The sequence below is a fragment of the Miniopterus natalensis genome, chromosome 4 (genome assembly GCF_054644295.1).
Source record: "Miniopterus natalensis isolate mMinNat1 chromosome 4, mMinNat1.hap1, whole genome shotgun sequence".
In the NCBI taxonomy this organism is placed as follows: Eukaryota; Metazoa; Chordata; class Mammalia; order Chiroptera; family Miniopteridae; genus Miniopterus; species Miniopterus natalensis.
This window is the reverse complement of record NC_142084.1, coordinates 65,816,487-65,830,383: the sequence shown is the minus strand read 5'-3', so window position 1 is coordinate 65,830,383 and position 13,897 is coordinate 65,816,487. Positions and strand designations below refer to the sequence as shown.

General features: G+C 50.9%; 1 protein-coding gene and 2 pseudogenes across 2 annotated transcripts; 2 read left to right on the top strand and 1 right to left on the bottom strand.

Annotated features, from left to right (window-relative positions):
- Positions 1-385: 385 nt before the first annotated feature.
- LOC107525709 (small ribosomal subunit protein eS8 pseudogene) lies at positions 386-982 on the top strand (annotated as a pseudogene).
- Positions 983-1,865: 883 nt separating this feature from the next.
- Positions 1,866-5,278, bottom strand: LOC148093328 (adenylate kinase isoenzyme 1-like; annotated as a pseudogene).
- Positions 5,279-5,444: 166 nt separating this feature from the next.
- GTF2F1 (general transcription factor IIF subunit 1) lies at positions 5,445-12,893 on the top strand. Of its 2 annotated transcripts, XM_016197911.2 has the most exons (13): positions 5,445-5,505; positions 5,640-5,882; positions 5,961-6,007; positions 6,593-6,665; positions 8,217-8,410; positions 9,054-9,224; positions 10,079-10,263; positions 11,073-11,226; positions 11,311-11,492; positions 11,614-11,687; positions 11,775-11,913; positions 12,404-12,521; positions 12,612-12,834. In XM_016197911.2, exons 2-13 carry the CDS (start codon positions 5,871-5,873, stop codon positions 12,814-12,816), a joined length of 1,554 nt encoding a protein of 517 aa, XP_016053397.1. In that variant the 5' UTR covers positions 5,445-5,505; positions 5,640-5,870; the 3' UTR covers positions 12,817-12,834. The 2 variants fall into 2 exon arrangements, with proteins under 2 accessions (XP_016053397.1, XP_016053396.1); XM_016197910.2 differs by lacking the exon at positions 5,445-5,505 and having other exon boundaries at positions 5,513-5,882; positions 12,612-12,893.
- The last annotated feature ends 1,004 nt before the right edge of the window (positions 12,894-13,897 follow it).

The window sequence follows — 13,897 nt, the reverse complement described above, 5'->3', positions numbered from 1 at the left end:
GTCTTCCCTCTGTGTGTGTCTATATCCTGATCTTTTCTTATAAGGGCACCAGTCATATTGGATTAGTGACCACCTAAATGACGACTTTTAACTTAATCACCTCTTTAAAGACCCTGTCTCCAAATACAGCCATATTCTGAGGTCATGGGGGTTAGCACCTCAACATATGGATGGGGAGGTGGGCACAATTCAGGTCAAAATAGACCCCTTACTAAGAGTGTGGCAAAGGAGCCTCCTGAAATAATTGCAGCGCTCTGCACAAAACTCACACTGATTCATGTACCAGCAAACAGGGGAAGAAGCAGACCATTGAGGAACAGAGAGGATCACAGCCCTGCAGCATCAGAATTGGACGGAAAAAGAACTTTCCAGCCAGCACCAAGCCATGGGCATCTTTTGGGACAAATGGCACAAGTGCTACAAGGTCGAGGGCAAGAGAAAGCGCCACGACGGGAAGGGAAAATATGAGCTGGGGCACCCTGTTGTCAGCACTAAGATTGGCCCCTAGTCCACATGCAGGGAGGCAGCAAGAAGTATGCTTTGAGGCTGGCTGTGGGCACCTTCTCCTGGGGCCCCGAGGATTGTGCTCTCAGAATAAGGGTCATTGATGTCTACAATGCATCGAACAACTGGTCTGCACCACAACCCTACTAAAGAATTGCATCAGGCTCATTGACAGCACATCCCACCGACTGTGGTACAAGTCCCACTCTGCACTGTCCCTGGGCCACAAGAAGGGGGCCAAGCTGGTTCCTGAGGAGGGAGAAATTTTAAACAATCAAAGAAAATTCAGAAGAAATACGATGAAAGGGAAAAGAATGCCAAAGTCAGCAGTCTTCCAGACGAGCAGTTCCAGAGGGGCAAGCTTCTTGCATGCTTCATTTCAAGACCAGGCCAGTGGGGCTGCACAGAGGGCTATGTGCCAGAGGGCAAGGAGCTGGAGTTCTAGCTGAGAAAAATCAAGGCCCAGAAAAGCAAATAAAATAGGAGGGCTATTTTAGTTCATGTAATAAAGGTGTTTATTGTTCAAAAGGAAGAAAGGAGAGAGAGAGAGACAGAGACAGAGAAACATTGATGTGAGAGAGACACATTGATTGGTTGCCTCCCACACGTGCCCCTACTAGGGCCAGGGATCGAACTTGCAACCCAGGTACGTGCCCTTGATCAGGAATCGAACCCTGGACCCTTTCGGGGGCCCATACTCTAACCACTCAGACACACTGGCCAGGGCTACATGATTATTTTTTAACGTTCTATGAATCCCTTAAAATCATCTTTTGTCCCCCAGTGCAGGTGACAACTTTGGGAGAAATATCAAGTGTTTTAGTCCAACCTGTTTACAATAATCAGTTAAACATGGATTGTCTGATCCTCCCCACCACCACTGAGCAGCGTGCACCCTGGGGGACTTCCTGTGTATTCACTGGACAACCGGTGCCCACCAAGGGCCAGGCCAGACTCTGAACCCAGTCCTGCCTCCACTACCTAAATTGTGTGACCCAGGTAAAAAAACTGCCAATCTCCTTGAAAAAGTGGGATGCTAACAGTGCGAGAAGCATCCCTGTGCTGGGCTCAGTAAAAAGATCAGGACCAGTTTACACTGCTCTCACCATGGGGACATGCAGGCCCCACGTTGCCAAGTCAGGTGGTTTTCAAGAGAAGCTGGGAGTTTTGATGTGGCATCTCCTGTTTGTTGAGAGTGGGCCACTAATTTAAAATTATAAAAGGGTCAAAAACTAGAGTTAAACTGAACACATCAGTGGATCAAATGAGGCCCAAAGACTGGGGGTTTATAACCTCTGTTCCAAGACTTTGCAGCCACTTGTGGAGTCCATTCATCTGGCATTTGTGACTGGGAGCCTACTTTAGGGCAGCTGCTGGCCCAGGGCTGAGGAGGGCAGAGAAGTCCAGAAATGCTCCAACAGAGGTGCAGACAAAGGGCAGCGCCCCACTGCCCAGGGGCAGCTGTCCTGGCCCAGCAACCTTTGTTTGATTCCCACCTGGACTTCTTTGAAGACATTTCAACTGGAATCCAGCAAAAACCTAGAGGCCTACAGCCTGCCTTGGTTTCTCTTTTCCTGCTCAGCCGTTTCCGGATGCTCCAATCTTTGCCATTCAGGGACCTGGATGGGCCTTTTCATAAAGTCAGCATTGCTGATGTGTAAAAATAACTTGAAGAAATTCACTCCAACTTGCCCAGCATGGGCTAGTTCCTCCTTTATCGCTCCGCTCTCCAGTGCGCCTGCTTCATGGGGGCCACCTGGACCACCCAAACTGAAATAGTATCCCTCCAGGACATCACTCTGTCTTCTGTTCTTCTGTCCACTGCACTTACTGCTATGAGAAATTTTTTGTTTTACATGCCACTTACTGCTCTGGCTGTTGGCATCCTAAGAGGAGGGACCAAGTTTGTCTCATGAACTCCCCAGGACAGAGCCTGTTCTCAAGGACTCTTTGGGGAATAAATAGATAAACAGAGGTGATGGGATAAATAGATGAATGAAGAATTGGATTTCATCTTTACAGCCCAGAGATGCTGCTAAACCCCCTGCTACTCAGTGGGCAGAAACTGTGCAGGAGATATTAAAATGACATTTTCCCTGCCCTCGTAGAGCTCTTTAGCTATTCACCTGGGTCCTAGATGCTTCCAACAACCTGACTATCCCTTGATAATACAAAATTCCATTTCCCTCCGGTCATCTCCTCTCCCCTGAGTCTCACCCCTTCAGACCTCCATTCAAGGGGAGGGAAGAATAGCTTCGTGCCTCATACCCTCCCACACTTCTGGGCCACTCACAATGTGCTCAGACTCCATGGCCTGCTTCAGCTCCGGGGGAAAGCGATCCACAAGGAAGCCCTGGCTCTCCGGCAAGACAGCATGTTGTCATTGATCATATCTAGGAAGGAAAGGGATAGGTGGATCAGTGGCCAGGGGCCTTTGTGTACAAGGTCACCTTGGCAAATTCTCTTCCTCAGTCTGGACCTCAGGTGAATTCAGGGAACAGCTACCCCACCCCATACCTGAGATTTTGAGTCTCTTTTGATGCCCTGAGGCTTCCAGAAGTTTCTAAGAAATGGACACAGCAACTGTCTGTTGTCCACCACGTGCCAGGCTGGGTCTCATTTACTCATCACTACCACCTTACAGATAGGTACTAGGGTGACCTTCATTTTACAGGTGAGGAAATAGGTGTAGAGAAGGGGCCAATGGTATATGTAATCAGGGAATAAATGCTAATTAATTTTATTGAGCACTTCTTAAGTGTCAGGCACTCCACCAAGCACTATGTAAGAATGATGTCATCTAGCCCTGGCCGGTGTGGCTCAGCTGGTTGGAGCGTCATCCTGTACACCAGAAGGTTTCCGGTTCCATCCCTGGTCGGGGCACATGTGGGAGGCAACTGATCGATGTTTCTTTCTCTCTCACATAGATGTTTCTCTCTCTCCCCCGCTCTTCCTCTCTCTAAAAAGCAAACAAAAAACACACACCCATGTCCCTGAGTAAGGATTAAAAAAAAAAGAATGGTGACATCTAACCCTCAGCAGACTTGCTGTGGGTCCAGTTGCTCTCCTGTTTTACAGATGAGGACACAGAGGCTCAGGGCAACAAAACAGTGTTGAGGTGGGGAGCTTCCATGGGGCCTTTCCCAGAAGTCTGTCCCAATGCATCCCTTTCTTCCCTCTTCCCCTGCACTCATGAACTCTCACCCTGGGCACCAGGAGCCCCTGTAGCATGATGTCACAAATTTTCTGCCCCGGCTAGGTAATGCCTTGGGTCTCCTGCCACAGCAGCTGGCTCAGCCCCACATGGCAGAACCCATAATTAACCGCCATGGTCCTGCACTGCGTCCCTTTGCCACAGCCGGGGCCACCCATCACAAAGATGGAGGGACCTGAGGATGTCTGCAGTGCCCGGGGAAGACAGAGGGAGAGTGGTTGGTGCCTGTAGGGGTCACTGGGCACTGATGTGATTGTGTCCACAGCTCAGTTCATGTCCTTGGTGTGACACCAGACACAGGTCTGCTGGCATACCCACTTTTGCCCTAGGGTGGTATCTGAGGGTGTATCCAGGCTTGGCATACATTACTGCTGCTGTGGGTTCTATGGGTGAGGACGTGAACCTGAGCGGGCTAGGCCCCTTGCATGCAGCATCTCCTTGAGGCACCATAGTAACTCTATCATCCCATTTTACAGTTGAGGAAACTGAGGCTCAGATAGGGGCAGGGACTTGCCCATCCCCCAGACTCATCCCATATCACCATCCCCTTCCTTTACTCTGGTCCAGCCCCAGCAGCCTCCTGGCCTCCTTTCTGTCCCTTGAACTTGCCAAGCTCATTTCCCCCACAGCTGTTCCCTCCATCTGGGAAATCCCTGCCTCACTGCCTTCAGGTTGCAACACACCCATCATCATTCCCTGTGTTGGAATGCAATTTCCTCCACAGCAATGGCTATGATCAGTGATGACTTTGCCTGTTTATTTATTTTGCCTCCCAGCCAGTGTACTCCACGAGGCAAGGACTATATCTGTCTCATTTGTTCCTATATTTTTAGTAGTTTACACTTCCTGACATAATAGCAGTGAGTGAGGAGCTTAAGGGGTGTTGTAGTTTATGATGCAATTTTAGTGTCTTGCTTCCCTCTGCCTTTTCTTAGTCAACTCCTATGCATCCCGCAGGGCCCAGCTTAAACCTCCCCTCTTCCCTGACTCCTCAGAGCCAGCTGTGCTTTTCCTGTGACATCTCCTGAGTTGTAGGCACCATTTTCTGAGACTGTCTCCTCGACTACACTGCAATCTCCAAGAGGCCAGGGAGCTGGATTGACAGTCACTCTGGACCACCCTGAACCCAGCACAGCAGACGCTCAAGGGGATTGATGAATAGCTGATCTGTGAGCATGTTCAGCTGTGTTACTACTATGGTGTGGGCGAGGAGCGGTGCATACCTGGTCAAGTGGGGTGGGGTACCTGTACCACCCTCCTGCCCTCCATAGCCTCCTTCCCCGCCCCGTCCCCCAGTAAGCAGCCCCCCAACGATGTTACCCTTCTCCTGGGGCCTCAGGGGCCTGCCCATCTGGGGTAGCTTGTATTTGCACCGACCCATCCTGCCAGCTGCCTCTGGGGTTGTCGCACCCCATCTCCGCTCAGGCTCTGACTCCTTCGGGCTCGGCTCTACGTCACAAGGGCGCCTGGCCCAATCATTTAGCAAGATGATGGTGCCCCACGGGGCAGGGAGAAGAAATGAACTCCAGTGAGGCTCAGGTGGAGCCTCAGCTACTGGGCGCCAGAGAGGCCTCGGTTGCTATGGTGACGCGGCCTCCTTGGACTCACTTCCGGAGTGGGGCGGAGCAGACAGAGGCTCCGAGAGCCGGTGTTCGGAGAGAGGTCTCCCTCCCCTCCCAGGATGCCCCGCTGCCTTTGCGTGCTGACGTCACGGGAGGGCGTGACCACGCCACGGTTAGATTAACTGCGCTATATAAAGCAGTCAGTGGACGCGCGAGCTCCAGAAGGTATTTATTTCAGCCTTGGGCTGGCTCGTCCGTGCGAAAGGCACGAGGAGGCTAGGTGACAGTTCGTTGAGGGGCCCGGAGTGGAGGAAGAGGCTGCCATCGTGACGCGGCCCGCGGGAGAATTTCTCTTTCAGGTTAGGCGCAGGCGCAGATGTGTTAGGAGCCGCCACTAAGGCGGACCGCTGACCCCGCAGCGCTTCCGGGTAGCTTTACTCAGGATCGGTGGCACCTCGGACTTGGGGTCTTCGATCCGGGCCAAAGACCCGACACCACGAGGGCGGCTTTCCCCTGTCTGAGGGTCGGGGACCGCAGGACAGGCGAAAAGGACCCGGATTGGACCATACCCGAACCACCCACCCTTGCCCATGGCGGCCTTCGTAAGTATGAGGCGGGGTCCAGGGGTTCCGACGGCCTCTGCAGCCCTTCACTCACCATCCCGCTTTCTCTTCCTGCAGGGCCCCGGCAGCCACAATATCACTGAATATGTCGTTCGAGTTCCCAAGTAAGTCTCTAACCCCACCTCCACTCCCCCCCGCCCCGCCCCAAAAGAATTAAAACCTGTAAGAGCCTCTAGGCGTACCCAGCGCTGCCTGTGGTTAGCCCTTCAGACTGGCAGCGACCTGAGGGCAGGGCTGGGGTTGAGCTGAGGACTCGGGGGGTATCATTGTTTTTTGAATGGAATGAATGAATGAATGAATGAATGAATGAATGAGTACATTAATATGCAGCCCCTGGCCTAACATTCCCTCTGCCAGGAATGCCTTTTCCCCACCTGTGACTCTGCTGGTGGATTCTTGTTGATCCCCAAATCCAGTTCCAGTATTTTTCCTCCTCCAGGAAGCATTCCCTGCTTGCCCTTCCTCCTGCCTAGGGCTGAGTTCCTGATTATCCCCACATCTTGAGTTCCCCTAAATCTTTGTCCCTTTTTCTGCGTGGGGTTGAGAGTATGGATCTGGCTTCCCTGACAGACTGGGAACCTCTGGCATGTTTTAAGGGTTCTCAGCATTGCCTGCCACAAAGGGCTGAACCCAGGAGGGTTTGTTTAATGATTGATTGAGTGATCACTGCCTCTTCTTTACAATTCCAGAAATACAACCAAAAAATATAACATCATGGCCTTCAATGCAGCTGATAAAGTCAACTTTGCTACTTGGAATCAGGTAAGTGCTGGTTCTGAAGGGGATGAGAACTTGATCGTGGATGTCATGGCTGTGATAGTAACTAAGGCTTAGTTTCCCCAGCACTTCTCCAGTGGAGATAAATGGTGACTAAGGTCCAGGTTGAGCTGCTGGGCTCTGAGTAAAAATCTGTCAGTCCCTACAAGAGGTCTTCTCCTAAAAGGAGAACATTTAGAAATTGTGCCCACTAATGGGCATTTTTGGCCTAGATTTATCTGGGCAAGGGAGGAGGCTACATCCTCTCACAGCCGCCATTGTCAGAGGCTCTGGAAAGGACTTTGGATGTTGTCTTAGTCTTTTGGGGCTGCTCTAACAGAACATCATATAAACAACAGACATTTATTGCTAACAGTTCAGGAGGCTGGAAGTCCAAGATTAATGCGCCAGCAGATTCGGTGTCTGGTAAGACTTGCTTTCTGGTTCATAGACAGTAGTCTTTTTGATGTGTCCTCGAGGAAGGGGGCAAGGGAACTCTCTGGGATTCTTTTGTATAAGGGCTCCACCCTCATGACAAAATCACCTCCCAAGATAACATCCCACGGGTGTTAGGTTTCAATATATGCATTTTGGGACAGAGACACAAATATTCAGGCTATAGCAGAAGCCATTAAGGATTTTAAACAGGGATTTTGTAAAGTGACCTCCTTGCTGAGGTGTGGAGGGCAGATGAAGAAGGGTGGAGGTGACAGTGTGGTCCTGATAAGCAATGATGGGGCTTTGAAGCAAACAGGTAATGAGAAATGATTGAATTATAGTGGGTTTTGGAGGTGGAGCTGACAGGGTTTGTTGGTGGATTGGCTATTGAGAGGTGAGGACCAGGGCAGAATTACAGACATACATTTTAAAATAATATCTACCACCCAGCTAGGTGTGACTCAGCAGTTGAGCATAGACCTAGGATCCAGGAGATTGTGGTTTGATTCCAGGTCAGGGCACATGCCTGGGTTGTGGGCTTAATCCCCAGTTGGGGGTGTGCAGGAGGCAGCCAATCAGTGATGATTCTCATCATTGATGTTTCAATCTCTCTGCCCCTCTCCTTTCTCTCTGAAATCAATAAAGATATATTTAAAGTAAATAAAATAATATCTACTGTTAAATTGTCCAGAGATTGAAATTTGGAAAACCTCAGACTTTAATGGCATGTGAATTCCTGGGGCAGTTTAGAGTTGAATGCAGAGAGAGGAAGTTCAGTTCCAAGCAGGTTGTTTTCATTGTTGTTTTTGTTTTACCACCACAGTGATCTTACTGTGTTTGTTTGTTTCTTTTTTTTCACTTTTATTTGGAAATAATTTCAGACTTTCAAAAAGTTGCACAAATAGACATAGCACAAAGCTTGCCCATATCCCTTCACTCACATTGACTGAGTACCAACTTTCTACTTTTTTTTGCCAAACAGGGTATTGGCTTGGAGTGTCTGTAGCTCAGCTTGGGGAGAGTAAAGGGTGTACTTGGGGGTAGGGGCACAACCTGAGCAAAGGTAGGCACTCTAATGAGAGATTTTGCTTCCTGCTTCTCCCATCCTGTCCCCCCCAGGCCCGACTAGAGCGAGACCTGAGCAACAAGAAGATTTACCAAGAGGAGGAGATGCCCGAGTCAGGTGCGGGCAGCGAGTTCAACCGCAAGCTTCGGGAGGAGGCTCGGAGGAAGAAGTACGGCATCGTCCTCAAGGAGTTCCGGCCCGAGGACCAGCCCTGGCTGCTCCGAGTCAATGGCAAATCGGGCAGGAAGTAAGTAGTGATGGCAGCAGGTGCCCATCCTTGTCCTCTCACATGCCCTCACTCTGTGGGGTGCTCTCCCAGAATTTGTATGCCCCATATGCACAGCACGGGTGACAGCTTGTCCTCCCTCATGGGGTTTAATTTTTAAAGATGAACCAAGTTGGTGCTTGCATAGGAGCTCTAAGGGCCAGGATGCAGGAAGCCCGGGCACCTGCCCTCATCATATACAGCCAGGGGCCACCTTGAAGGCAGTAGGCAGGGAAGGGGCACTCTGTAAGGTTGCCTGGACTTTTGTGTGGGAAGAGTGTGAGGGTAGATGCCAGGAGGAGGCTGGCAGTGGTTCAGGCCCGAGGAGGAGCCTGAAGGCAGATCAGAGGGGTCTGACTGCACAGTTTATCTAACATGTTCCTTTTATGAAAGGACCATGATATGTACAATGCAGGGAGCCCTGAGCCCGCTCTGCAGGGTGGGAACACTGGTCGTGCTTTCCAGATTTGGCAATCAAAGGCTCTGACAGTTCAGGGGCTAGCCCAAAGCCTCCCAGCCTCTGGTTTTGCTCAGAGAAACCAGCTCTGTAGAGGGGGCAGGCCTGGGGGCATGGGTGGGCCAGGGCTGGTCCGTCTGGCCAGGTTGTGACCATGGCTCTTTGCAGATTCAAGGGTATAAAGAAGGGAGGTGTGACAGAGAACACGTCCTACTATATCTTCACCCAGTGCCCTGATGGGGCCTTCGAGGCTTTCCCAGTGCACAACTGGTACAACTTCACGCCGTTGGCCCGGCACCGTACGCTTACTGCCGAGGAGGCTGAGGAGGAATGGGAGAGGTAAGTGAGCCTGGGCTGGGCTGGGAAGGAGGCAGGATGCAGACAGTGTTGTCTCCCAGCTTTCCCAGTGGAAAACCAAAATAATTGGAAATGAGGTGGGTCACCATAACTTTATGACCAGCTGGGAGCTGGGGACTCGGTAGTGACCAAGCCAGACCCCACCAGGTCCTCAGGGAGCTCTCAGTCCAGTGGGGAGACAGACACCAAACCATCAGGGATGAACAGGGTCCTGTGAGGGCTAAGGAGGTAGTAACTGAGCACACATTGGCAGAGCAGGGCAGGGTGTCCCTGGATGCTTTGAGTTCCCCCAGGCAGGAGGTCCATGGCTGGATCACCTGCAGGTATCTGTTGCTTGAGATTGGTCTTATTATGGCCTTTGTTTTGAAGTCTCTTTTGTCTGATATAAGTATTGCTACCCCAACGTTTGTTTTTTTCTCTTTCTATTTGAAATGAAATGTTTCTGCTGAGAAATCAGCTGACAGTCTTATGGGAGCTCCCTTGTACGTAACTATTTCTTTTGCAGCTTTTAAGATCCTTTCTTTGTCTTTAAACTTTGCCATTTTAATTATGATGTGTCTTGGTGTGGACCTGAGATTGATCTAGAGCTGGAGAGGTGCTGGGATGCCAACACCACACCAACACCTCCTTGAGGGGCTTGGGGCAGAGGGAACTAAAGAAGGGTCAGCTCTTCCCGTGTGATTTCAGGGTATTCCATGCTATTTGTGAGTCCCCTGGGGTCACATTATCCTTCTTATCACCTAAGTCATGTCTGTGGTTCCCCTCTGGGGAACACCCAGTGAGGTGCCGGGAGGCCTGTTATCAGACCCCACTGTACTCCCAATCCCTGCCCGCAGGAGGAACAAAGTCTTGAACCACTTTAGCATCATGCAGCAGCGGCGGCTCAAGGACCAGGATCAGGATGAGGAGGATGAGGAGAAGGACAAACGTGGCCGCAAGAAGGCCAGCGAACTGCGCATCCACGACTTGGAGGACGACCTGGAGATGTCATCTGATGACAGCGAAGCCAGCGGCGAGGAGGGTGAGCCTGGGCAGAGACCCCTCTGGTGGCTGGAGTGGTCAGCACAGCTGCCTGGGTTGTGCCTGAATCTTACTTTATAAAAGTGGCTGAATAACAACACAGAGAGATTAATGCCATTGAAAAAAAAATTTAGTTATAGTTTCCCGGGAGATGCGAGGCAGGCACAGCATGCCATGCAGGGCCACTTGGGGAAGCACCAGAATGAGTAGGAGGCAGAAATGAGTGATGGGCCCTGGACGGTGTGGTTAAGTTGGTTGTGCTTCATCCCATGCCCCAGTTCAATTCCCTGTCTGGGCACATGCCCAGGTTGCAGGCTCAATCTGTGGTTGGGGTGCTTGATGGGAGGCAGCCAATTGATGTTTCTCACATCACTGTTTTTCTCTCTTTCCCTTCCTCTTTCTCTAAAAAAAAAAAAAATCAATAAAAAATTATTTAAAAAAAGATATGAATGATGGGAAGGATTTGGCCATGGCCTTTATTGGGGTTTCCAAGGGAAAGACAAGGCAGCGGAGGGAGATCACTTAGGATCCACCAGTTCGAATAATTCCTATGGTCTCTGGGCTCCAAGGGTAATTTAGGGCAGGAGACAGTGGCTCTGAGTGTGAGATTAGAGAAGGGGTGTGTCCAAGGGGTACAGGTCCCAGGTTGGTTTGTTTTGCACAGAAGAGGTGTGCCCCTAAGCAAGCCCTTTGTCTTATCTTAAGAATTGGCTAGCCCTGGTCTCTCCCGCTTTGTCAAGGCATGAGATATCTCAGTATCATCGAATATACAAACCATGATGAGTGCTCAGCCCCCCTCCACTTACCCAGGTGGCAAAGCCCCCAAGACCAAGAAGAAGGCACTGACAACTAAGGCGGGCCGGAAGAAGAAGAAGAAGAAGGGGTCAGATGATGAGGCCTTTGAGGACAGTGATGATGGGGACTTCGAGGGTCAGGAGGTGGACTACATGTCTGACGGCTCCAGGTTAGGCAGGTGGGAGGCAGGTGGGAGACCTGCCAGCCTGGAGGAAGAGTTCACTCACCTTCTTCCTGTTCTCTGTCTAAACAGCAGCTCTGAAGAAGAGCTGGAGGGCAAGCCCAAGGTCACCCAGCAGGAGGAGGGCCCCAAGGGCGTGGATGAGCAGAGCGAAAGCAGCGAGGAGAGCGAGGAGGAGAAGCCGCCTGAGGAGGACAAGGAGGAGGAGGAGGAGAAGAAGGTGCCCACGCCACAGGAGAAGAAGCGGAAGAGAGGTGGGCTTGGCTTTCAAGACTTCTGCCCCTCTGCTCCCTCCCAGACCCCCTTATCTGAGAAAGAGCTGAGGGTGGCTATGGGTGTGTCTGGTCCTGACATCCCTTCTTTGGCCCCATACAGACAGCAGTGATGAGTCTGACAGCTCAGAAGAGAGTGACATCGACAGTGAGGCTTCCTCAGCTCTCTTCATGGCTGTAAGGCCCAGCCCCTAAGGTTGAGGGGAGGGGTGTCAGCCTTGGTGTCTGTTTCCAGACTCATATCTGCAACCCTGAAATTTGCAGAAAAAGAAGACTCCCCCCAAGAGGGAACGGAAGCCGTCAGGGGGCAGCTCAAGGGGCAATAGCCGGCCGGGCACACCCAGCACAGAGAGTGGCAACACTTCCTCCACCCTTCGGGCAGCTGCCAGCAAGCTGGAGCAAGGTGAGTGGCCTTCCTGTCCCACTGCATCTTTTTATTTGTGTTTTTTTTTTTAAATGAATGAAAGAGAATAAAGTTACGATTCCTTTTTTTTTTTTTTTTTTTTAAACCATATCTTTATTGATTTCAGAGAGAGGAAAGGAAGGGGGGGAGAGAGAGAGAGAGAGAAAGATAGAAACATCAATGATGAGAGAGTCATTGATTGGCTGCCTAACCCGCAACCCAGGCATGTGCCCCGACCAGATATCGAACCCTGATCTCCTGGATCCTAGGTCGATGCTCAGCCGCTGGGCCACGTCCGGTCACGCCCCACTGCACCTTCTTGACCTCTGTTCTTGTCCTGTGCATTGAGCGTATCTGAGGCCAGATTAAGGGGCAGAAACCTATCTGCCCCAGAGCCTTTTGTATTCATAATCCAGGCACCACTCAGCCTGGAGTCCTGGGACATGTCCAGTCCCATTTCTAATACTCAGCCCTGCCTCTGCTCCCACAGGAAAGCGGACAAATGAGACGACAGCAGCCAAGCGGTTGCGGCTGGACAGCGGGCCCCAGAGCCTGTCTGGGAAGTCAACCCCTCAGCCCCAGTCTGGGAAGTCAACCCCCAGCAGCGGGTAAGTTGGTGAGGACAGCAGGGGCAGGATCGGGGCCCCTGGGAGGGAGGGCCTCCCACTCATCTCCCCACTCTCCACTGGGCTCCTCAGTGATGTGCAGGTGACTGAGGATGCTGTGCGCCGCTACTTGACGCGGAAGCCCATGACCACCAAGGACCTGCTGAAAAAGTTCCAGACCAAGAAGACAGGGCTGAGCAGCGAGCAGACAGTGAATGTGCTTGCCCAGATTCTCAAGCGCCTCAACCCTGAGCGCAAGATGATCAATGACAAGATGCACTTCTCCCTCAAGGAGTGAGGGGCTGGCCCCCACTCTTCTGCCCAATAAATAAGCTCTAGTCTTCAGAAGTTCATGTACTCTTGAATTCCACACACTCACTGCCATGGTTCCCACTGTCCATCTGTCACCTTGCTCCCTGAATCCCAGGACCCGACATTAATAAGCTGGAAAAACCTAAGCAGCGTTCTTCTCAATTTACTTCTTTCATTTCCCCCGAGCCCTCCTTCTGGAACCTTTAGATGTCTCTTAGAACTTATTTTGCACATGGGGTGATTTCTTCAGGTCTCTCTTTCACTTTGCCAGTTCTGTCTTCAGCTTAGTTTCTTTTTCAGATCAACTGGTCTGCTTTTTGTTTGTTTTTTAATTGTTTTTATTGACTTTTAGAGAGGGGAAGGGAGAGAGAGAGAGGGAAACATTGATTGCCCCTCATATGCACCTTGACCTGGGACCAAACCCGAAACCTGCGCATGTGCCGACTGGGAATCAAACTGGCAATCACCTAGTGCATAGGATGATGCTCAACCAACTGAGCCACACTGGCCAGCGCAGCTGGTCTGTTTTGAGTGTTTTGGCCTTATTGTTTTTCATCTCTTCTTTCACATTCTTATTTTAAGCATCTTAGAGTTTCCATCAGACACATTAGCACCTGAAGCTCATAGGCATCTTGTTCTATCTTCGTATTCCTCCTTGTGATCGATTGTTTTGTAATCTCGGATAGGAGAACGGGTGGCCAGCTTGGGGCTTTTATCTGTGGGACTCCTGGATGGTCTACTTTACAGGCCAGTCCTAGATGATATTTGCTTTTGCTCCCACCAAGTGCCCCAGGAGTCCCAGCCTGAGCCCATTTGGGTTCATTCTCAGCTCAGTGGCTCTGTCCCTACATGGCAGCGAAAACCCAAACCCCTTTTATTGCTGATGTTGGGATCTGGGCTCTGTTTTTCAGCTTTCCAGTGATATTTCTGGGGCTTCCCCTATTTTCTTTCAAGTTGGTTATGCATTTATTTTTTTCTAGCATTGCTAGGTGTTCTATATTTGGAGACCTGTTCAATTTCGTGGACGATAAAGCTGCTGGAAATGAAATTTGGCAGCAGGCACTACT

Excerpts from the sequence above, each read along its gene's own strand:
- GTF2F1 (XM_016197910.2), top strand. Across the intron at positions 10,264-11,072 it reads CGAAGCCAGCGGCGAGGAGG|GTGGCAAAGCCCCCAAGACC; the intron begins GTGAGCCTGGGC and ends CCACTTACCCAG. Across the intron at positions 11,493-11,613 it reads GGAGAAGAAGCGGAAGAGAG|ACAGCAGTGATGAGTCTGAC; the intron begins GTGGGCTTGGCT and ends GGCCCCATACAG.